The following is a 22,965-nucleotide window of genomic DNA, read 5'->3' on the forward strand; positions in this document are numbered from 1 at the left end:
CAGACTTTAATTCCAGTATATTCCCACTAACCCACTCGACCCTTTTTTGGATTCGAGCCACCAGTTAAGAATATAAGATAAAGAAACACCAGTTTATGCTGTTTGGAAGAAGAACGATGCTGCACTTCATATTTTCCACTTCTCATCAGCTTTTTCACAAGAGATTTTTATTATTATTTTTATTTTTAAATATTTAGTATTTTTTCCCCCGATCTGATTCTGTGTTTTAAACTATCTGAGCTGAGCATTGGTCCTTGAACGCAGCATGTGTGCGCCCTCCCGCTAACACAGCGCAGAGGAATGAACGAACGCAGCAGGTTGGAGTAGTTTGCGGCGCTGTGTCTGCTGTGCTGTGCTTTAAAAGCACTCAAATGTTTGATGGTTGAAGTTTTTATTCACGGTCATTGAAGAAAAGCACTTTTGTAAGATGGATAGGTAAACGTTTGTAACTGCGATGCATCCTCATGCAGGTAAGCATCAGTTTGCTTTTCTGTAACGTTTTGGACGATATTAAAACCTTTTATTTTTTAGATAGATTTTTGTTATATTACTTGTAAAGAGGACTTTGGATTACAGACTTTTTTAGAGATGTCTCCGACCGCACTCCTCCTCTCCGCGCTCTGCGTCTTTACGCATCTGGACACATTTACGCACGGCTGCCAGCTGCCCTCTGAGTGGCGACCGCTGAGTGAGGGCTGCCGAGCGGAGCTGGCAGAGATCATCGTGTACGCCCGGGTGTTAGGGATCCACCGGGAGCCCGTACACGATTCAACGGGCAGCCTGTACAACTCTCTGCCCTTTGGGTTCAGCTACGGGTACGAGGGCGCAGAGGAAGGACTGCTGTACTCTGCTGAAGTGGAGCTGCTCTGTGACCAAGCCTGGGGGAGCATGCTGGAGGTGCCCTCTGGATCCAGGCTCAACCTGACTGGAATGGGCTACCTGTCCTGTCAGTCCCACACTGTCATGGAGAACTACTCTTACTTCTTCTTCCTCAGGTGAGGTCAGAGAACAGTCTGTCATTGTCTGTGATGGAGCCAGAGATGTAAAGAGTACTGATAAATCCTACTCAAGCAGAATACTGTTACTTTGATTGAAACTGTACTCAAGTACAAGTAAAAAGTAGCTCAAATAAATAATACTCAGGCATGCATCTTAGGTGAAATTATTTAAATTGTGACTGTTTTTCAGTGTAAATTAAGTCACATGCTTAGAATTCCCACTCTCTAATGCAGGGGTTCTCAACCTTGGGGCCAGGACCCCATTTTGGGGGGCATCTGGCAACCCCCATTAGGAGGGGGTTGCAAGATGCCTTCAAGAATTGATTTTTCTAAACAATTTGAGCCCGTTTTTGCTTATTTTTACAATTTTCTGCAGCTACACCAACCTTGCCATATTTTGAACTTTTTTTTTTTTTTAATCACGTTTTCTTTCTATTTTTTGCTAATTTTAATGCATTGTTGGTAAATTACTCCCATTCCTGCCATTTCTCCATCAAATTTCAATGCCTTTTCTACAAATCTTTTCCACTTTCAAGACATTTGCGGCACTTATAAACCCTTCACACCACTATTCCTGTGGTTACAAAGTAAAAGTTAAGTGAGACCAAATCTTGCACTATTGGAACTTAATGTGAATTCCACAAAGGCATCTGTATAAAATAAAAGGTTTGTCAAAATGTACAATTATTTTTAAAATAAAATACTGTAACCCCAATGAATTCAATTCAAAATAATAAAAAAAAAAAAATTCTTAGGCTCTAAGTCTATATACATTTATGAACTCTAAAACTGTGCATGTGGGTAACAACATAATAGGTAGAAACCTCGACCTGAACCAAAGAAAGTGGCTGGGCGTTGATCAGAAATGGCAGATCTCAGATCATATGGATTATGTTCGATGTGAAGAGACCAAATATCACATAAAAAATAAATAATAATATTCACAAAAAATAGTAACTTACTGAGTCACAGTTGGGTGTTTAAATATAACGAATGACTTTACTTCTTGTAAAATGTACTTAAGTACAAGTAAAATTACTTATTTAACAAATACACACAAAAAAGTACAAGTACCCATTAAAGCAACTCAATTACAGTAATGTAATTACTTTAACCTCTTCCCACAGGCTTTCAAATAAATTAATTGCTTAATAATCATACATTGGAGACATTTAGAGAATTTCCAAAAATCTTCTTGCATCCAGTTTCTCCTCCTTCTTCATCCCCTGTAGGATGGATGAGAACTACAACATCCTTCCCCATGGAGTCAACTTCCAGGATGCCATCTTCCCTGACACGCCTGAGAACAGACGCACATTCTCCAGCCTCTTCCAGTTCTCTAACTGCACCCACCCGGAAAGTCAGCCATTCCACATGTTCAGCCCTGAATGGGACATGCAGGAGGACAGCCGGGTAAGAAACCACTTTGTTCTGACTGCTCACATCCTACAGTAATAATAATAATAATAATACTGCATTGGATTTTATATAGCACTTTATCATAGACAATCAAATCGCTTTACAGAATTAAGGCATTTTATTCTTTCACGCCACACTTAGTGGTGGTAAGCTACTATTGTAGCCACAGCTGCCCTGGGGCAGACTGACGGAGGCGAGGCTGCCATAGTGCGCCATCGGCCCCTCCGTCCACCACCAACACTCACTCACACACTACAGTCATACTAGGCAATGTGTGTGAAGTGCCTTGCCCAAGGACACAATGACAGATACCACTGGAGCGACTGTCCCCCCACTGTGGTACCTGGAATTCTCAGTGGTCTCCCATCAACTACTAACCAGGCCCAGACCTGCTCAGCTTCAATACGGAGAAAGAAATGCTTTGGATGTCAAAGACTGCACAGGAAGCTGTAACTCTGACCAATCAACTGGAGGCAGAACTGAATGGGGGTTGCCATAGCGACTCATGTTGCTTTTCTAATGATGAAAACTTTATTACCTTTTGGGAAGAGTAAAATAGCGGCGCTTTTGCCTGCACTGCGACAGAGCTGTGTCTTGAACACATGTGGTGTATAGGGTTAGGTGGTTGGCAAAAGAAAGAAACAGACCGACATCACACAATGGTAGAGGAACACACTTCACACACAAATACAAGAAGTAGTGTTATTATTACATAGTCACATTGTGCTCCTTAACCCTTTAATTATCCTCAAATATTACGAACACATTTTACCCTTGAGGTCAATCTGGCAGTTGACAGTCGAGACATGTCAGGAGATTAAACATTTCCTGAAAAACCTTGTCTGAATAAACAAAATCTCAACTTAACGTATTATTCAAAAAGAAGACAAAAATAATGGAACCAGACACTTTGTTTATTTGTTGAATACATAAATAACCCCTTGATAATGAAACCTTGATCTGTTCTCTAGCGCCACCAAACTTTTACATTAGAATTAATTCATCTTGAATAGTTTTCATTCAAATCTTCTGAAATTTACGGACAAGATCAATGATCACAAGAGTGTGAAGCTTTTCGGTGGTGGCGATGATGTGACTTTTTCTGCAGCGCCACCATCAGGTCAATGGGGATGTAAGTTCACACATGGGTCACACACAGACAGACAAGTTTTACGCCGCTAAAAGCTTGGGGTCAAATTAACGTTTCAATATGTTCAACACAATGAAAAAATATTATCATGATAATTTTGTACTTAATCAAGTGTACCTATCAAATTAGGAAAAGTCATGAAATAAGACGCAAAAAAAGTTGACTCTTGTTTTTTGAATGATATACATTGAATGGGGTCAAATTAAACCCAAGGATAATAAGAGGGTTAAAGAGATTCAGCAAATGTTTGCTCCCATGTGATCATAACTCTAGCAAGTTCATTTTGTCTTCTTTTTTGAAATATATTATGTTAAAGGTCTTATATCATGCTATTTTTCACCCATCTCCATTTGTTCTAAGAACCCCAAAAACATAGTATTTGAGGTTTATTTTCTCAAATTTGCCTGTTTTACAGAGTTTTAGCCTCTGACAAGTCACTTTCTGAGCAACTCTACACAAACAGGCTGATTTGCGGCCTCCTTATGCATATTCATGAGTGGGCGTGTCTATAGACGGGACACTGACTTCCTCCTCTCCGCACGGTGACGTAGGGCCAGAGGAAGGCCCGCCCTCCTCCCACCCACTCCGTAGCCGAGTTCATGCTGCTTCATAAACACGAGACAGAGCGTGGGGGCGGGGCGTTCGCCGGTACATACAGTGTGTTACATGTCAATCACAGCAGAGAGCTTCCTGGAGGCGCGGCTTCTCATCAAAGTGGGAACGTGTCATCAAATTGTAGCGAGGTGTTAGGGCTCGCCCTGCAGTAAGAAAGGAACAAATCACCCTCTAACTAATGATTGAGGGAATCAATGACAAAAACACTTTGGGCATGTGTATGAAGCCCTAATAACACTTTATGATGTTTAATGCACAGAAAAGTTAATTGAGCGTAACATGGGCCCTTTAAGGTTTTTGTTTATTCAGACAAGGTTTTTTGGACATGTTTGGACTGTCAACTGTCATGTGATCATGTCCATACCAGTCGAAGATCAAAGCATGAGCCCTGATTGGTTGAGCTCTGTCCAGCTCCTTAGACTAAGCAGGACACTCACTAACCTTTGGTCAGAGTTGACCCTGAGCTCAACAGACTGAATAGAACCTGTCAATGGCCTGCTTTGATCCACCATTGATGTTAAGCCACACATCCTGCTGACTCTGAGCCTTAGAGATAAGCTGACGTCGCATAGCAGAGGTCTGCTGCTTTAACTCACACGTTCATTATCACACGTTATCTGAGTGAACCGAGCAGGTCGCACCTCAGACAAGTCCGAACAGGGAAGCTGGAAATGGAGCAGAGCAAGCTTTGAAAGGCAAAATCTGATCAGATGATGAATGGAGCTTGTGATTATTGTTTCTGAGGGTTTTGTCTGATGATGTAAAAACCTAACCTTGCCTGCACGGTGGATTTTCCTAGTGTTCACAAACACCAGAACCCATCTTGTCCTGCTCCAGCCTTTACCTTTCGTGAGCGAACTGCACTGGTTTGAACCAGTCATGAGGCAGTGTTGTGGTTTAGGGCGGGATATTTCGTTGTGACGAAGGCAGAAGCGCCGAAGCAAAACTAGCGCATGAGCCGTTGCGAGGAGAGGAACTAGCTGGGCTACCACTATTAGCATAGCTCAGAATATAAACAGAAAGATGTCGACGCAGGAGGATGAACGTGTGGAAGCTGCTATGAACTCAGTTTTAGAAAAATCCAGCATTTCCTTTTTTGAAAGAGCAACAACGAGAGGCACTTTGTGTATTTTTGGACGGTAAAGACTCGGGGTGTCCTGATCCGATATCGAATATCGGTCTGATATCAGCCTGAAAACGAATATCGGATATTGGGTTCAAATTTTTCCCAATTCAATTGTTCGTAAAAACCCTGAATGTGTTCATATCTGCCGATAACTCAGTGATTTTACAGCAATACATCACACAGTCACAAACCACACTATGATGAGTTCTGTATACACCACAAAAGATTTTGGTTCAACGTCACTGAGTCTGTTGATATAATTGCAATTTTATCCGAAGTCGCATGCATTCAATGCAATAAATCTGTTCTGAATTCATCATTTTGAAGCCAAAGCCTGTTCTCAAGAACAAACAAAACTAAGATGAGAGTTAATACACACAGACAGACCCACAAGTTATGTTGAAAACATTGTAGTTTTATGCCAGGGCACTATTTTCGCTGTGTTTTTGTAATTCATATCACAGTGATCACTTTTTCCAAAACACACACAATCATTACCAGCGATTATAAACTCAATTTGCTTCATTATGATAACAACGTACTTACATCTTTTAACCCTCCTATTATCCTCAAAAATCGCTAACACATTTTACAATTGGAGTCAATTTTGCCTCCAGGAAATGATTTTTGGAAAATTGTTCACCAAGTTTTTGCGTCAGGCACTTTGTCTATTTGTTAAATACATTTAAAAAAAACCCTTGATAACATTGAGCGCCACCATCAGGCCATCCTAATGAATTAGAATTAATTTATCTTATATACTTTTAATCCAAATCTTCTCAAATTAATTAAATTAAATGAAATTAAATGAAATTAAACAACATTAATGACCAAGTGTTTGTGGTGATGATATGACCTTTCCTGCAGCGCCACCATCAGGTCAAACTTTCAGTTTTAGAGTTAGTGTATCTTGAAAATCTTTCATCCAATTTTTTTTTTCTGTTTTGTGGTGACACAGAATAGACCATATTGATTGATGTTTATGCCCCCCCCCCCCTTTCCTCTCATAAACATATATATTTACTACTACAGATGAGAATGCATCAAAATCGTGGTCCTCCTCCACACAATCCTCTGTCTCAGACACATTCTCCTCGACGTCACTTTCACTGTGATCATTGATTCAAATTAGGAAAACTCATGAAATCTCACCAGGGTGTACCCCCGCCCAGCGCCCAATTAGAGCCGGAGATTGGCACCCGCGACCCTGAACAGGAATAAGTGGGTCTGAAAATGAATGAATGAATGAAATCTGAAGCAAAAAAAGTCAACTAACTTTGATAAACATTCACGGCAACATGGCAAATGAAGACAAAATGTTGATTTATTTATCTTGCTCTTTATTTATCATTTTAGTTCAATCCCATTATTTGCAGTTGACTCTGAATATTTCTAATATCATCTACTTTACCTCTTTAGTTTTATGCATCTCTATTGGTTTTCTTTAACGTTCTGTTTCACATCTTTCTACAAACTGTCATTTATCAATGCCTTTGGATGTTGCATTTGGTTTGCATCTTGTTGCAATGGATACCATCACAATTTCCTATTAGGAAAAAACAGGCCAAATCCCATTCTGATGTATAAATGTAAAAAAAGAAAAACAGGAATTTTGTCCTGTCACCATTTCTTTAATGCTTAAATCCACTCTTAATTGTTTCCCAAACAGATTTATGTCATTTTTAAAATACCAACTCTGGACTTTCTTCAGAGGTCAGACCTGCAGGTTGTTGCCACTCAGTTACGAAGGTCAAAGGACAGGAAAAGTCTGTTTGAATGCGTCGCTCAGGGCAATAATGAGCACTTACATGCAGAAGTTAGTGACCTTTATCAGAGGCAGAAAGAAACAGGTGTTTGTGTAATGAAGGAGAATGAAGCAGCCTTTAACCAGCCCATCAATTCTTACTTTAACAATTTTACTTCAAACTTTACTGACAGAGTTTATTTCCCATGCTGCACGAATAGTGGAATTTGATTTATGACCGCAATAGTCCTCCTACAACTAGTGGTGAGTGGTGGTTTGCTCCTGGGTTTATCTTTGAGTGAACCAGATGCCCCAGCACAAGGACAAAGTATTCCACTCAAACCTTCAATTACGTCTCCTTCAAAGTCTTGTCTTATCACCACAGCACTGAGCTGCTTTTACCGCAAACTCCCACCAGCCATCTCAATGCAGATTTATGTTTTACTGTGATGCATCTCATCTTCTACTTTCTCTACTCTCAAATCTTCATTTGTCAGGTTATAATAAGATAAAGACAAATTTCCCACCGGTTTCTTCATCATTGTCGTGCTTAAATTCCTAATAATGGTTTAAAATCAGAGAAAAAAAGCACAGCTGTGTCATGTAAACACCTTCAACTAGTTTTCTGACTCTCATTAACATTTTATGAGACAGCCCTGTTTGCCTGTTTAACGCCGCAGTGAAACTCAGCGTGCGTACACTGTCAGGCTTAGTGTGTGTGTGTGTGTGCGTTTGTGCAGAAGAAGTGGAGAAAAAGCCCCCCCAAGCTCCCATTTTCTCACTTGTCTTCTCTTTATCGCTTCCCGTCACAGCTTTGTTCTATTTATCTCTTCATCTGTGCACATCCCTCTGCTGCCTGTTTTTAACACCGCTCTCTCTCTCTCTCTCTCTCTCTCAGAAACGTACACAAACGTACACACTTTGCACACTTCATACCAGAGGATGTGCATTATATATTAGGGATGTTCCGATATACTTTCAATATGATACCGATATTGCAACCCTGCGTATCGGCCGATACCGATATTGATCCGATACAAAATCAACATGAATCATACATACTTTTATTACTTATTTTGTCGTGTGGAATGTTTGAAAAGGCTTGGTTAAGTAATGTTTCTCAAACAGAGAACAATAGTCAGCAACAGTAGGTTACTTTGTTGAGTGTGAACCACAGTCACATATGGATAGACTTGCTGGAGCAGAAAATTCCATATGCCTGTAATTTTTGTTCATAGGATACTATAATCAATAGTGTCAAAAGCCTTTTTAAGGTCAATAACGACTCCAAGTGTATAATCTTTATTATCTAATTCTGTTGTAAAATTTTAAGGGATTCATCTGACCAAATAATAAAGATATCCTCAGTTCAATGTCTAAACACATGTAACGTCAGATTATTGTCACTGCTTTTCCTTTTTTTTTCCCCAGTGATCTTCATTGGTAAATAGTTTCAACGTGGAAGAATTCAACGATGTTTACTCCCTCTTATCGTTTGGAGCATGAATTACCTTTGCATCAATTCTGAGTGGGACAAACCTCTTACAGTTAATGCTGTAGTTTAATCACTAATAATGGAAAATGGCATTGTGAAAAACATTTGTTATATCTAAAAATCTACAATTTTTGAATTTTTTTTAAATACATTTTAACCCCTATATATATATATATATATATATATATATATATATATATATATATATATAGATTTTTTTTTAAAGTTCTCTCATTTTTGTCTGTTTTTTATTGATTACTAATTAGGCAAATTAGGCTTATAGGAGGTCTTACTAGCTCAAATCTTGCTAGCTTTCCAACTTTGCGGACTGAACCTTTAAACGCAGTGTGCAAAATGCTTGTGTGTGTCAACTAATGACATTTTATAATTCTGAAAAGGTGAAGTGAGTAAAAGCATTGAAAATCTACCTGTTATGACTTGTATTAATCAGAACAGACATGGGCTAGACTATTGGTCCCAAACAACCAGGTCACTGCAAAGAAAGAATTACATTTTAAAAGTTTGATTATAATACATAAATGGTGCAAGTTTCTTCCTTAACTTTAAGGACTCCTCAGTAAATATTCCCCCTTGCCTCCAAACTGATGAGGAAAAACATTTGACTCACATTTTCTGCAAATCCCATTGGAAGAGTTACATTCTCATAAGCGGATAGCGTGCACTTGTGTGCAAAAACATTCTGATATCCCTTTTCCTAATGAGCTTGTGGTCATGCTCCAAACACGGCTCAGTATCTAAAGGATGTCGAAAGAGCACATCTGTAATGGTAACTCTGTGTGTCAGGCTCCATGATCTGCACATTAGCATTTGTTTGGTCCCTATGGATGAAGTTGAAGCCTCGGAAGATTAGATATGTAAATAAAATGTAAGAAGGAGCTTATCTTGCATGGTGAATATTGCCTGTCTCTTGTTTGAATAAAAACTAAAGGTGCGATATACTCTGAGAATGCTTTGAAACATGTATATAGTAATCCTGCAGGAAAAGCACGTATCGACTTGTTGCCATTTATGACCCATAACCCTGTGGTTAACATTACAGCTGTTAAGACCTATTCAAACCAAATGTTGGTTTCACGTACACACGACACAACGCCTTGGGAAATGAACAATTTTCAAAACTAATTTGCAAGCTTCCAATATTTCAGGAATCTGGATCTTTGCATTAGAAAAAATAAGTTCAAGCAAGTGAAGACGTAGTATTGGATTGTAGAGTATGCAAGAACTCAACCTCACGGAGGATCATGAAACTATCATGTTGATGAATCTATTTTTGTACGTGTCAACATGATTTCCTTGTTTTTGCTGCTGCTTGGAAAGACTTTTTTTTTCATGATTCTGGGAAATAAAATATGCTTCAGATGGAAACATCTCACGCTGTGAATTGAATGACCGAGGCCTTAACCACGGCACTAACTTGAGTTATAGAGAATGATGTAGCACAGGTAATAGTTGGGGTTGGTTAGGGATTAAGGCTGGAATTGTAAGGGTTCAAGGTTAGGGTAAGCGTTATGGTTGTCGAAGTAACTTCAAATCTAAATACATTGGTTTGCAATTTCTTCCAAACAGTACAATAAAGAGAAAATTGTGTTAAAACGCACAGAACAACAGATTTATTCATTTACGTTACAGTTTAGTTTCTCGATCCCTCGTGAGAAGTGACTGTTAATCCAGGGGATTCATTCCTCTTTAATGACCCACTGAATTTATTTTTAAACACCACTACAAAAATATGTACAATGAATACACAAATCTATAACATATACCACTGTAACCTACTGCCATCCGTCCTGAGTTAGCTGGGCTAGGCTAAAGCCCTATATGATTGTATCAGATAAGGTTTAAATCCACAACTATGGAATAACTTTCATTGTAACAGCAAGTTATCACATAATTATGCAACTGAACATTCCTCTGCTGTAATTAGCTACTTGCTAACAGCTAGCTAACAGCTAATGGCTAATTACAGTAGGGTTTGATTTGACTTGATTACCAGTTGACAAAACTGTTGTGTGGTGTCTTTTTGTATCTCTCTCAATTGTTCTGAATAAGACCATGATTAAGCTCAATAGTTACAAGTAGGCTTTATGTAATTAGATGGTTTATTGCTTCATTTGGAAATAGAAACAAACAAAAAAAAAAAACTAGGTCTACGAACTAGGGATGTTCATGAGCTGATATTTTATGGAATATATTTATGCATGTGGATTATGCATTATTAGTGTTTTTCAATGCAATTTATTTCTTTCCGCACTTGAAATGAAATTATTTTCAAAAAAAAAAAAAAAAGCACATGAAAAGCACAAATAACTTTAATAGTGTTTTTACTGCTTTTGATTCTTGTTTATTTCATATTTGATAATTAGTTACATAAAATTTAAATATATCTCTCTTATTTCTTATAATTAAACCAGATCAAGCTTGAGGATGTAATCGTTCAGTATATTTTGGTGTAATAATCTCAATAGTTACATTAGTCTAATGGGACCAGCTTTGTCTTGTGAACACATGAAATATAATTTAAAAAAAAATTGTTTCACAAGTTGGGACAGATTAATTGTGACATTAGTATTTATGTTATTCTAACATTTCACACGTGTGACATGTTTAGCTTTTATCCTTCCATACATCTTACTATCAACAAATCAGTGGCTCTCTGTGGCTTTATGACAGTAAGGCGTGTTTTTTTGATCTTTTTACTTGGCCTATTCCTTATATGGAGTGGTTAACACTAGCTCTTAGCCCAGTCTGCGTGTCGGTGTGTTAGCGTAGCATAGTTAGCTTTAGTTGTGTTTCCAGTTCTTAATCTTTGCTACAGGTTCATCTCTGTCCCTGTGTTTGTGGAACTTTGGGTGGATCTGACGGAGGAACTTGAATCGGTTCCCGTTGTTGGATGATTGTCTGGTTTTAACCAAGCAGCGGTCCATGACGAGCACCTCACACACACAGACAGCGGTGTGTGAGGTGGGCGGTGGCAGTGCACACTGTGGAGGCTTCGCCGCAGAGCTTCCGTAAACAGCATTCCGCTCCAGAGAATGAAAAGCGGGCAGTTTTGGCCCGTGGAACAAGTTTTTTTAGGGCATTCTTGGCTAATTGTGGGACACATGGCCCGTGGCCCTCGCTGTATTCCGACAAGGGAATTTATGTCGTTTATGTCGTGGGAAGACATATTCTTACCGGTGAGAATGTTTTTGATGACAAATCATAAAGGATAAAATATCACACATTCCTACTACGAACACTAGCTTTCGACGATTATTTATTTGAATTGAGGGTTGTGGTTTGGGAATCTTATCCTGTTACTAAAAAGTTTGTGGTCCCACATACATTAATAAAAATGTCTTGAAAAATAAAATGAACTCTGCCTTTTATGAAGGTAGGGACTACTCAACAGTTCTGCTTTATCAATACTAGCTAATACAGTAGAAGTACTATAGTGTTGTGGAGCTGAGATAAACTGGATAAATACGAACAATACCTCAGTCCGTAATTTCACACCTTGCAAAGACCTTCTTCATGGCTGGTTTTGACACAAGCACAAACTACAGTGAAAAAACTTAGACTTTCATAGCAGAGACAGTTAAACAGAGCCATAAATCGTACTTGCTTCTGTTTGTGTTTCTAAGCTTAAAAGTCCACCTGAGGCCACACCATTCCCCCACTGGGACCATGGGAGAGCTTCCCCTGTTAACTCTGTCCATTCATGTCTCCCAATCAGATGGAAAAGCTAGAAAAGCATCAAAGTATGTGACCTTTGCATCATCACAGAAGGGGTCGCGGCTCATGGGGTGTGTGTTGATGTTACACAGATAACTATCGCGTTCTTTAGATGTGTTTAACAAGCAACAGTGTGGACGTGTACATGAGATATGGCAGGAGAATTTGGGGGATTTATTTAAGTGAAATGAGGAGAAGAGAAAGATAAAATGCATCACTCGTGCTGACATCAAATAGTCTGTTTATTACCCTTGTTTTCCGCTTTCTGAGAGACTGCCGGGAAATCTGATTCACCAGCCCTCCCACACGTCACACTGATGACAGCTGGTAGTTTACAAGAGTTTAGTTAACCCGTTAAGAAAGCAAACCTCCCTGCATTACTAACTAACCTCCCTCCCTCACCTCTGCTCCCCAGCTGCTGTGTTCTTCAGTGCAAGCGGCCTTGTTCGAGGAGGAGGAGCGAGGCCGAAAGCTGCAAGAGCGCATGGCGTCAGTGGAGAGGAGGAACCAGCAGCTGAAGGAACGCGTTCACAAGGTGAAGCGCTCTCTAAGGAACACTAGGAAGGCGCTGAGGAAGGCTGAGCAGGAAGTGCAGGAGCTGCAGGAGAAGATCAAGGCCGCAGAGAGGAGGGCAGGGCATCACCTCAACACAATAATCCACGAGGAGCAGCCCATTGGGCGGATTGCGAGCCCAGCACTTCGACACAGGGTGAAGCTTTAAAACCTGCATCAAACTGCAGCTTACCTGGACTGAAAAGGGAGGAAGAGAGACTGCTGGGAAGTCTCATTCTAAGGGATAATCAAACACAATTCCTGACTTCTTTTCACACAAATAAACCACCATCTCTTTCTTATGTATCCCTAAATACCATATTAGTGACAGAATGGTGGTCATTTATGTCTATATCAGAAAATCAAATGTGCATTAAATGAAAATAATCAAGTTTGTCTGACTTCCCAGCTGGATTCTAATCAATGATCACAAAAGTGCAATGTTAAGATTACTTATGTTGTCCTCTTTTGTCATAGGTCCATCCATCAGTCTTAGAATCTCACTTATTCACTGCTGAACGGCACTGTAGCCTGCAACTGTCTGAGTCTGAGTGACACGTTCTGTCACTCAGACTCAGACATTACTACGTAATCTTTTTTTTTTATTACTAACGCTTGGTTTCACACAGGTATAGTAGGCACTGACCGTTCAAGTGACATTTTTATCAAGGCTGGCAGTCAACCTTTAGACAGAACAAGCATAGTTGCCAGTGACGTGCCTTGAGCACTAGGGTTGGGTAGGGAGGGTGTTCCAAATCAAGACCACCAATGTCAACACCAATGACAATTTCATATGTTTCTGCTGGCAAGTGTTAATTCAATTAAATTCAACTTTATTTGTATAAAGCAATTTACAACACAGTCATCTCAATGCGCTTATCAAAATATAAAGTTCATAATAAGAAATAAAAAACCCAACAAGATCCACGTTAACAAGTATTTAGCCATCTAACAAAATAAACATTGTAAAACAGTAGTAAAGAAACATAAACAATTATTTAATATAGCCTCCATACTCTCCCAACAAGATATATCTCATGACACGGCAGCGCATCCGTTGTTTATGTTGGAAACACAGAAACATGGAGAAAATGACAACAACAACTCTGAACAGCCTCAGTGAGACGCATCCACAAAGCCAATCCTTCATTTTGTACCATTCACTGTAGAAAATACGAACAATTTTCTAACCTTATCTTTGCTGAAGGTCTGGTAGCTCAGGTGTTGGTCTCCCATCTTTTAAAAGTTGTCGTTTTTCCTCAAAAAAAAGTTTCCTTATCGTCTCTAGCGCTGTCATCCTGACTGTAGTGTTATCCCACCCACTAGCTAGAGAACGTAGCAGCAGCGGTCACGTGATATCAATTCACTAATGCATTGTGAAATTACGTATAGCATTTAGCATAGCGCGGTTACGTCCAAAGGCAGTGTAGAGAGCTGCCTTTTTACGTAAATTGTTTTCATCTTGGGGAACTGACTGCGCATGAGCAAACATATAAAAACATGCTATGGGAACAGAGGCAGAGCAGCAATGTGCTTTTGGGAAGGGGTGTGGCCTCCTCCTTCCTTAAAGCAGTTGGGAAATAGCTATGTTTAGCGATTTGGACTATGAAAAGCACAAAATGCTGACACTTTCAATATTATTGGTATTGTAGGCTATCGGAAATTGACAAATAAATAATTTATAATTATATTATAATTAAAACAAATAATCAAAATATCAATTCACCCTTGGGTAGGCACTGCCTACCTTGCCTACCCTGACTGCACGTCACTGATATTTGCATAGTTTGCGATGAAATGTGCAATCCGGATTTGATCAGGATGAACCTCAGTGGGGTAATTGTGAAACCAATTCGACATAACTGAGTCAAATTTCATAAAGTTCAGTCAATTAAAAACAGAGATTAAAGAAATTGAATAGATTGAATCACGCCAATAATGAGAGATAGTGATTTTTGATACTGATCCAGAATCATCAGTCCATGGTGTAAGATCTATCTTTAGTTAAAATGTTGTCAAAGTTATGTCCAAACTTAAAACAACTAATGTCGGCTAAAGCCAAGCTACAAATCAAGTTGTGCTTTAAAAAACCCTGCAGGACACCGTCTGACAATCTGAACCACAATGCGGTCTTACTGTGCTGCCATCAAGTGGCAAGGGGGGGTATTTAAACACTGCAAATGGTATTTTGGAAAGAGAAAAAAGACAAATGTATGCTCCTCTATCGCGATACTACTCGAACCATCGACGATAGATCTGGTGATGTTTTATTATCGCAATATTTTCTCACGAGAGATTGTACCTTTACATTTATTACATTCGTTTTCACACCAAAGTGGCTTGAAAACACTAAGATAAAACTCAGAAACGGGTAATAACATCTATTCTAAAGGGAGCTTTTTTGTTGAGACAAAGGTGAAATTCTGGTGGATCATTCAAACAAATACAGATGTGAAAAGGTTTTTTACCACTAGGGTCAGTGAAAACAGAAATAATGACATGCACACAGTAAAAGTGCAGCATCACAGAGGGAGCGTAAAAAGAGGTCAGGGTTCAGAGGGGACTCAGTACATTATTTGTGTGTGTGTGTGGTTCATTGGAATGTTTTAGCAGTTTGCTGATCAGCAGGACGTCGCTGAACTGTTCCAAAATAAGTCCCAGCTAATAATCATACTCTGTGAGTCTTCTATTCTAAAACACAAAGGGCTGCATTGACAGGGAACTCTTTTATTGTAGTCGGTCTTTATCCTGAACATTTGCTATAAAGTGCAGCATATGTAACATATAACACACAGGTCAGACTAACCTTACCTTACATGAAACATTCTTACCCACAAATTAATCAAAGCGAGGTGGTGTCCAGTTTACAAAGGTTTTTTTTTTTAATGGATAATTAGATTAATGGTGTTGTACACTGATCTCAAACATAAACATCATAATCCAGTTGAAATAAATACCTGCTACTTTTTACTGATGATTTGTGTGATCTGCATAAAGGTAATACATTTATTGCATAATGTTTTTCATATTCAGAATCAGAATCAGAAATGTTTTATTTGCCATGTACAGTTTTAAGGACAGTACAAGGAATTTGACTTGGTGGTTGGTGCACAAAACAAACAACAAAAAGAAATAAAAACAAAACAACAAAGAACAACCCAGCAACAATAATAATAATAATAATGATAAATATAAAGGATGAGGGATAAATAAAGGATAGATAGAGAATAAAGGATAAATAGGATAAATATAAATATATATATACAGTGCAGCAGATATCAAGCTGGTGGAGGTGGTGATCGGGTGGGGGGGGGGGCTCAGTGGGTGACTTGGGGTGTGTTCATGTGGATGGTGGCAGAGGGAAAGAAGCTGTTTTTGTGTCTGGAGGTTCTGGTCCTGATGGACCGAAACCTCCTACCAGAAGGGAGAGATTGAAACAGTTTATGACCGGGGTGGGAGGGGTCGGCCACAATCTTTCCTGCACGCCTCAAAATCCTGGAGGCGTACAGGTCCTGGAGGGAGGGCAGATTGCAGCCGATGACCTTCTCTGCAGAGTGGATGATACGCTGCAGTCTGGCCTTGTCCTTGGCCGTAGCTGCAGCGTACCAAATGGTGATGGAGGAGCAGAGGATGGACTGGATGATGGAGCTGTAGAAGTTCACCATCATCTTTGTTGGCAGATAAGGGAGCTGATGTTCAGCTCCCACTTGAGGTCCTGAGTGATGATGGTCCCCAGGAAGCAGAAGTACTCCACAGAGCTCACTGTAGAGTCTCCCAGGGTGAGGGGGGTGAGGGGGGCTGGGTTCTTCCTGAAGTCTGCTATCATCTCCACTGTCTTTAAAGCATTGAGCTCCAGGTTGTTCTGGCTGCACCAGGACACCAGCCGGTCTGTCTCCCACCTGTAGTCAGACTCGTCTCCATCAGCGATGAGACCGATGATGGTCGTGTCGTCTGCAAACTTCAGGAGTTTGACCGACTGGTGAGAGGAGGTGCAGCTGTTGGTGTACAGGGAGAAGAGCAGAGGAGAAAGAACACAGCCCTGAGGAGATCCAGTGCTGATGGTCCGGGGAGCAGAGATGGTTTTTCCCAGCTTCACGTGCTGCTTCCTGTCAGACAGGAAGTCTGTGATCCACCTGCAGGTGGAGTCTGGCACGTTCAGCTGGGAAAGCTTGTCCTGAAGGAGAGCTGGGATTATTGTATTAAAAGCAGAGCTGAAGTCCACAAACAGGATCCTGGCGTAGGAGCCTGGGGAGTCCAGGTGCTGGAGGATGAAGTGGAGAGCCAGGTTTACAGCATCGTCTACGGACCTGTTGGATCTATAGGCAAACTGCAGGGGGTCCAGGTGGGGGTCGGTGATGTCCTTGATGTGGGAGAGCATGAGGCGTTCAAAGGACTTCATGACCACAGATGTCAGAGCGATGGGTCTGTAGTCATTAAGTCCTGTGATCCTCAGCTTTTTAGGGACAGGAACGATGGTGGAGGCCTTAAAACAGGCTGGTACGGTGCATGTCTCCAGTGAGGTGTTAAAAATGTCTGTGAACACTGGAGACAGCTGATCAGCACAGTGCTTTAAGGTAGAAGGAGAGACAGAGTCCGGTCCACAAGCCTTACGGGGGTTTTGTCTCCTGAAAAGTCTATTCACATCTCTCTCTTTGATGGAGAAAGGTGTCTCTGTAGGAGGGGGGGAGGAGGGGGGGAAGATAGGGGAGAGAGCCTCTGTAGGCAGCTGGGGTGAAACTGTAGCTTTGATGTGGGGGGTGAAGGTGTTGGAGTGAGGCTGGTCAGAGGTGTGAGGAGGGTTGGAGTCAGGTCTGTCCCATTGTCTGTCAAATCTACAATAGAAGTTATTCAGACTGTTGGCCAGGCAGAGGTCGTTAGCAGCAGCAGGGGCTCTGGGCTTGTAGTTTGTAATTTGCCTGAGCCCTCTCCAGACAGAAGCCGGGTCATTTGCAGAGAACTGATGTTGTAACTTCTCTGAGTACAAACGTTTGGCTCTTCTCACCTCCTTTTCAAACGTGTACTTCGACTCTCTGTACCTGGCTCTGTCTCCACCCCTGAAAGCGACCTCTTTGTCTGCCCTCAGCCCTCTGAGCTTAGCTGTGAACCAGGGTTTGTCATTGTTATAACTCACCCTGGTCTTTGATGGAATGCAGCTGTCCTCACAGAAGCTGATGTAGGACGTCACAGCGTCTGTAAACTCATCCAGAGAACTGTTCGCAGACCTGAAAACATCCCAGTCAGTACAGTCCAAACACTCCTGGAGTTTCTCCACTGCTTCACTGGTCCATTGTTTAGATTCCTTCACCACAGGTTTACAGAGCTTCAGCCTCTGTCTGTATGAAGGAATCAGGTGGACCATCAAATGGTCCGATTGGCCCAGTGCAGCACGGGAAACGGCGTGATAAGCACTGCTTAGTGTGGTGTAACAGTGATCCAGTGTCTTCTCCTCTCTGGTCGGACATTTAATTAATTGTCTATATTTGGGGAGCTGGTGTGAGAGGTTACCTTTATTAAAGTCACCAAGCACAATGATAAAAGAGTCCGGGTAGGTCCGCTCCATGCACAGGATCTGGTCGGCGAGTGTGCGCTGTGCCTCGCGCACATCAGCTGACGGTGGGATGTACACACCAACCAGGATGAATGAAGCGAACTCACGGGGAGAATAGAAGGGTTTGCTGTTGATAATAAAGGATTCCAGGTGAGGAGAGCAGTGCTGGAGGATCACTGTCACGTCGTTACACCAGTTACTGTTCACATAAAAGCAGATTCCTCCACCTTTCTTCTTCCCGGTGAGCTCCGCGTCTCGGTCCGCTCTGTGAAGTTGGAAGCCGGCCAACTGCAGCGCAGAGTCCGGTACCGCTCCACACAGCCACGTTTCCGTGAAGCACAGAACAGAAGATGAGGAGAAGTCTCTGTTTCTACCCAACAGCAGCTGGAGTTCGTCCACTTTGTTACACAGTGAGCGCACGTTAGAGAGGAATATCCCCGGTAACGGTGTGCGCCGGCCGAGCTGGCGGAGGCGCACAAGCGCACCAGCTCTTTTTCCTCTCCTCCGGCGCTTCACTGCGTGAGCAAAGGTGAGCGCACCTTTGAGTAAAATGTCCAGTAAATCCACAGAGGAAGCGATGAAAGTGAGAAATAAATCTCTCGGGGTTGTTGCCCTGGCGTTCAAGAGCTCTTCTCTTGAATAAGAGAAGCCAGTTGCGGATTTTACAACAAAAACAAGACAAAAAAGTGCGGACCAACACACCACAGCAGCCATCCGCGGCGCCATCTTGAAAGGTATATTGCTCTTATTCATTAAGAAATTATTAAAATAATTTTACTCAGATGATGCTAAGAAGTGTTAATGTAGTGATAGCAGCGATTATATTACAGCACTCCTTTAGGCTCTGTAATTTAAACAACTCCATGCCAGTAGGTGGCAGTCGGTAGCAGTATTAAGAATGTCAGTCAGCTGCTCGATTGTGAAGAATCCACATAATGTAGCGAGAGCCAAAAAACATTAAAGAACATAGTGTAACCCCCAAATTCCACTGGATGCGGCTCGGCTACATTACGTTTCCGCCGCGCCACCAGAGCTGATAGGTTTCTACTTTAGTCTGTGTTAATTTCCACCGGGTCCGCTGCGGTACGTGTCTGCTCCTTCCCAGCTGCGGCAGTCCGGTGCCCTCCTCCAGATATACGCAGGGCTTCTATTTCTGGCAGACTCCGGAGCACAATGCATCAATCAGCACAGAGCAAATGACGCTAAACAGGAAATCAAGCACATACTCCACAATAAAATATCCAGTTATTTTTCAAAATAAAACACTTCAGATTATATTTCAAGTAACTACATCACCAAAACATCATAATGTGTAAAACAAAATCACATTCACTATATTGTTTCCTCTCATACTGTAACTGCACTGTAAACTGCAGCAACTTTGATTTAGTTTATGTTTTATTGGTGCGGTATTATCTCTTCTCTGTTCCTAAAAAATGTGGCTATGACAAATCCAGAGAGTCCAACCTTCTTGTTCTCCTTCGTTAGGAACACTGACCTGTTTATCTGTTTATTGTTGCGTTTATAACACTCACCTTTAATTATATAAATATTGTGAGTACTCCTCTGTCTCGTGACGTCACAGTCGTCCAACCGGAGTGCACCATGGCGCACTCAAAACGCAACCGGAGGGGATTACCAGACGGCGGACAGCGGGGAAAAACCGGATCGGTGCCTTGGCGCAGCGGAGATGTATCCAGTGGAAACCCCCAGGAAGCCTACTTACAACACAGTTTTACTGTGTTTTCAGGTCAGGCATACTGAACACCTCAACATTCAAATGTGCTCCCCCCACCCCCCCATTTCATACTATAAAAAAAACATCACAACTTCCATCCATATGTTGTTTTTTTATCGACACTCCTCAACATGTACAAATATGAAATCCATTTTCTGATAAGATTGTGTGTTATCTCAGCAATTCAAGTAGTTTATATGTATTTAGCCTTTTTAAAAAGGATGTGAAGCAGAGGAAAGAACAGGACGGCATGTTCCTGTGGGAGAGAGGAGGAGAGGAGATCCTGCTGTGTGAGAGAAGATGATGAGAGGATGAGTTACGGAGAAGAGACACCCGGATCATGAGCACACATTCATTTGGAGGGTAACAGGCTACAGCCAGTGTTAACAACATCTGTATGTAAGGAGAGTCCAAGCCTGATATATGTGGAGGCATGTTTGTGTGTAGTTGCACAATTAATTTCACCCATGGTGTTGAAAGCCTATATGGAATATTTAGATTTTTGTCATTTTACTTTTCTCAGATTTGAGGTTTCTCTGTACATCTCAAATGTGTGTGTGTGTGTGTGTGTGTGTGTTTTGATATTTCTGTAGAACTCCTGGAACTAATGGGGAAATCCTCATCATCTTCATAATTGGATGTCTACGCAGAGACACATTTCCCAAAATGAGCCATTTAAATAGTTTGTTCATAATAGTTACTAATAATAACTTGAATCATTGTTGTTCTACTCCATGCTAATGTACGGGAAGGCCTTAACTCATTCAGTGCCAGCCATTTTCAGATTTTCTACCCCCCTCAGTGCCAGCCGTTTTTGAGCATTTTGACTGATTTTAAAGACCCACAGAATATTTTCTACTAATACTATCTGAAATATGACACCAGATTCTGAAAGATTGAAGCCTCTACTTTCATCAAATTTTTTTTTGTTTCTGGCTCGTTTTGTTGTAATCAGCCGTTGAATAGAGCAAGTTTTACACAAATCTTCAGTTTCAGAGCAAAAAGCAAAAAGCTTCGACTTTAAAGCTAATTTTTTTTTTTTGCTTTAGTGACAACTATAACATCTGAACATTGTTTCCTTATATAAAACAAAAAAAAAAAAGCGTTTGGATTTGAAATGATGAGTTATCGTGTCAATGGCACTGAGAGAGTACATACTGTGGGCCAGGGATGGGAAACGCTTATGAAAATGGCGGGCCAAAGAAATTTGATTGACTGATCCGAGGGCCACATTTTAAGAAATCATGTCAGCATTTAAAGGAGTTTTAAAGGGTAAGTATAAAACTCGTCTACATTCCCAGATCTGGCACAAACAGAAGTCCAGAAAGAGTTTGATATAAATGTCTAACAAATAAATAATGCCAATATGAAGAGAACCAGAGTCTTAACAAGTTCACACAAAACATCAAATTGATGACTGATCATCTATCAAACACTGAGCTACACACAAATAGAAACCACATTTCTCTTCCAGGGGCAGCATTATTGTGAGGACCCTCGGATCAAAGTACATGGTCACATTAATCCGTTGGGTGTCAGGCCCGAGGCACTGTCTCCATAATGCCTGGCCTGTTGTGAGGCAAGAGACACCTCAGTAATAGCGGCAGCTCAGCGACTGTCTGTGCCTTTGATGAGAGCAAAACGGTTTCGGCTTGTTGCTCGTCACACACAGATGAAAGTGGAGCAGGTGGAGCCACGGGCTCCATGAACGAAACCACGACAGCGAATGCGGCGCTGTAGCAGGCACAGGATTGGGCTGAGAACTGACGTTTGGCTAGATTCAATCCTGGGGAGCATGTGGAAAACAGGGTCACACTGCCAGAACCATCCACTTGTATTGCATACTGTGGCACTGCCGTACCTCAACAATCGTCTCAGTGCAGTCCCATTGTCTTGGATGATTACCAACAAGGTTCTGTACATACACATGGTCACCAACTATCAGTGGCACGTGTTGTCTCGTGTGTAGGGACATTTCTCACGCTCTCTTGAATGGCATCTGGCCAAGGCCACCTCCCTGTCCATTGTGGCATCCTGCCATGTTTTGTGAGTGCAGTGTATGCCCAAAGGAATGGGAATGGGATCCCTGATAGGTCTGCCAAACAGTATCATGGCAGGTGAGGTCTTTGTCTCTGGGTTGATAGAATTCCGATAGATGAGCATTGCCCACTGGAAAGAGTCAACAAGGAGAGAAACAGTAGGGCCTTTGTTGTCTGTCAGCATCCTCTTAACTGTTTTAACTGCAACTTCAGCCCTACAGTTAGCATGGGGATTGGCAACAGAGGTAAGGCGATGGTGCATGCCTCAAGATGTCAGGAACTCTTGGGTCTTGCTGAATGTGAATTGGCGTTAACCATCAAATGTGGGTTCTTCAGGCACCCCAAATGTCACAAAAGAATCACATGGACTCCTGATCAGACCCACCGCACCAGATTCTGACCTAAAAACCATGGCCAGCCAGAGTATCTGTCCACCAGGACCAAATATTCAATGTTGTTATGAAGGAAATAATCACAGAAAATGTTTTGGAACAAGTAGTCCGGGGGATTGATGTCACTCAGCAGTTGCATGGCATTCAATTTGGCAATCCTGTAACACTGAGAGCACTCATCTCGGACTCTGCAGATGTCAATTGAAATACCTGGCCAGAAGACTGAGTCCACAGCACGATGACACATAGCGTTGACGCCTTGGTGGTTAGCATGGAGGGAGGAAAGGATGTCTCTCCTCAAAGAGGCAGGTATGACAACCCATGAGTATCACACCATCGAGGCAAGAGAGACTTTGTGCGTAGCAGTGGTAAGCACAGAGACCTGGTGGAAGGACCCTGCACTCGGATTGCTTA

The 22,965-nt window shown here is 41.4% G+C and overlaps 1 protein-coding gene across 1 annotated transcript; it reads left to right on the top strand.

The window, feature by feature from the left end:
* Positions 1 to 300: 300 nt before the first annotated feature.
* Positions 301 to 13,225, top strand: ccdc3a (coiled-coil domain containing 3a). The gene is made up of 3 exons (XM_028450507.1): positions 301 to 995; positions 2,231 to 2,411; positions 12,698 to 13,225. The coding sequence occupies exons 1-3, from the start codon at positions 589 to 591 to the stop codon at positions 13,001 to 13,003; spliced, it is 894 nt and encodes a 297-aa protein (XP_028306308.1). The 5' UTR covers positions 301 to 588; the 3' UTR covers positions 13,004 to 13,225.
* The last annotated feature ends 9,740 nt before the right edge of the window (positions 13,226 to 22,965 follow it).

Source organism: Gouania willdenowi, chromosome 6 (genome assembly GCF_900634775.1).
Source record: "Gouania willdenowi chromosome 6, fGouWil2.1, whole genome shotgun sequence".
Taxonomy (NCBI): domain Eukaryota; kingdom Metazoa; phylum Chordata; class Actinopteri; order Blenniiformes; family Gobiesocidae; genus Gouania; species Gouania willdenowi.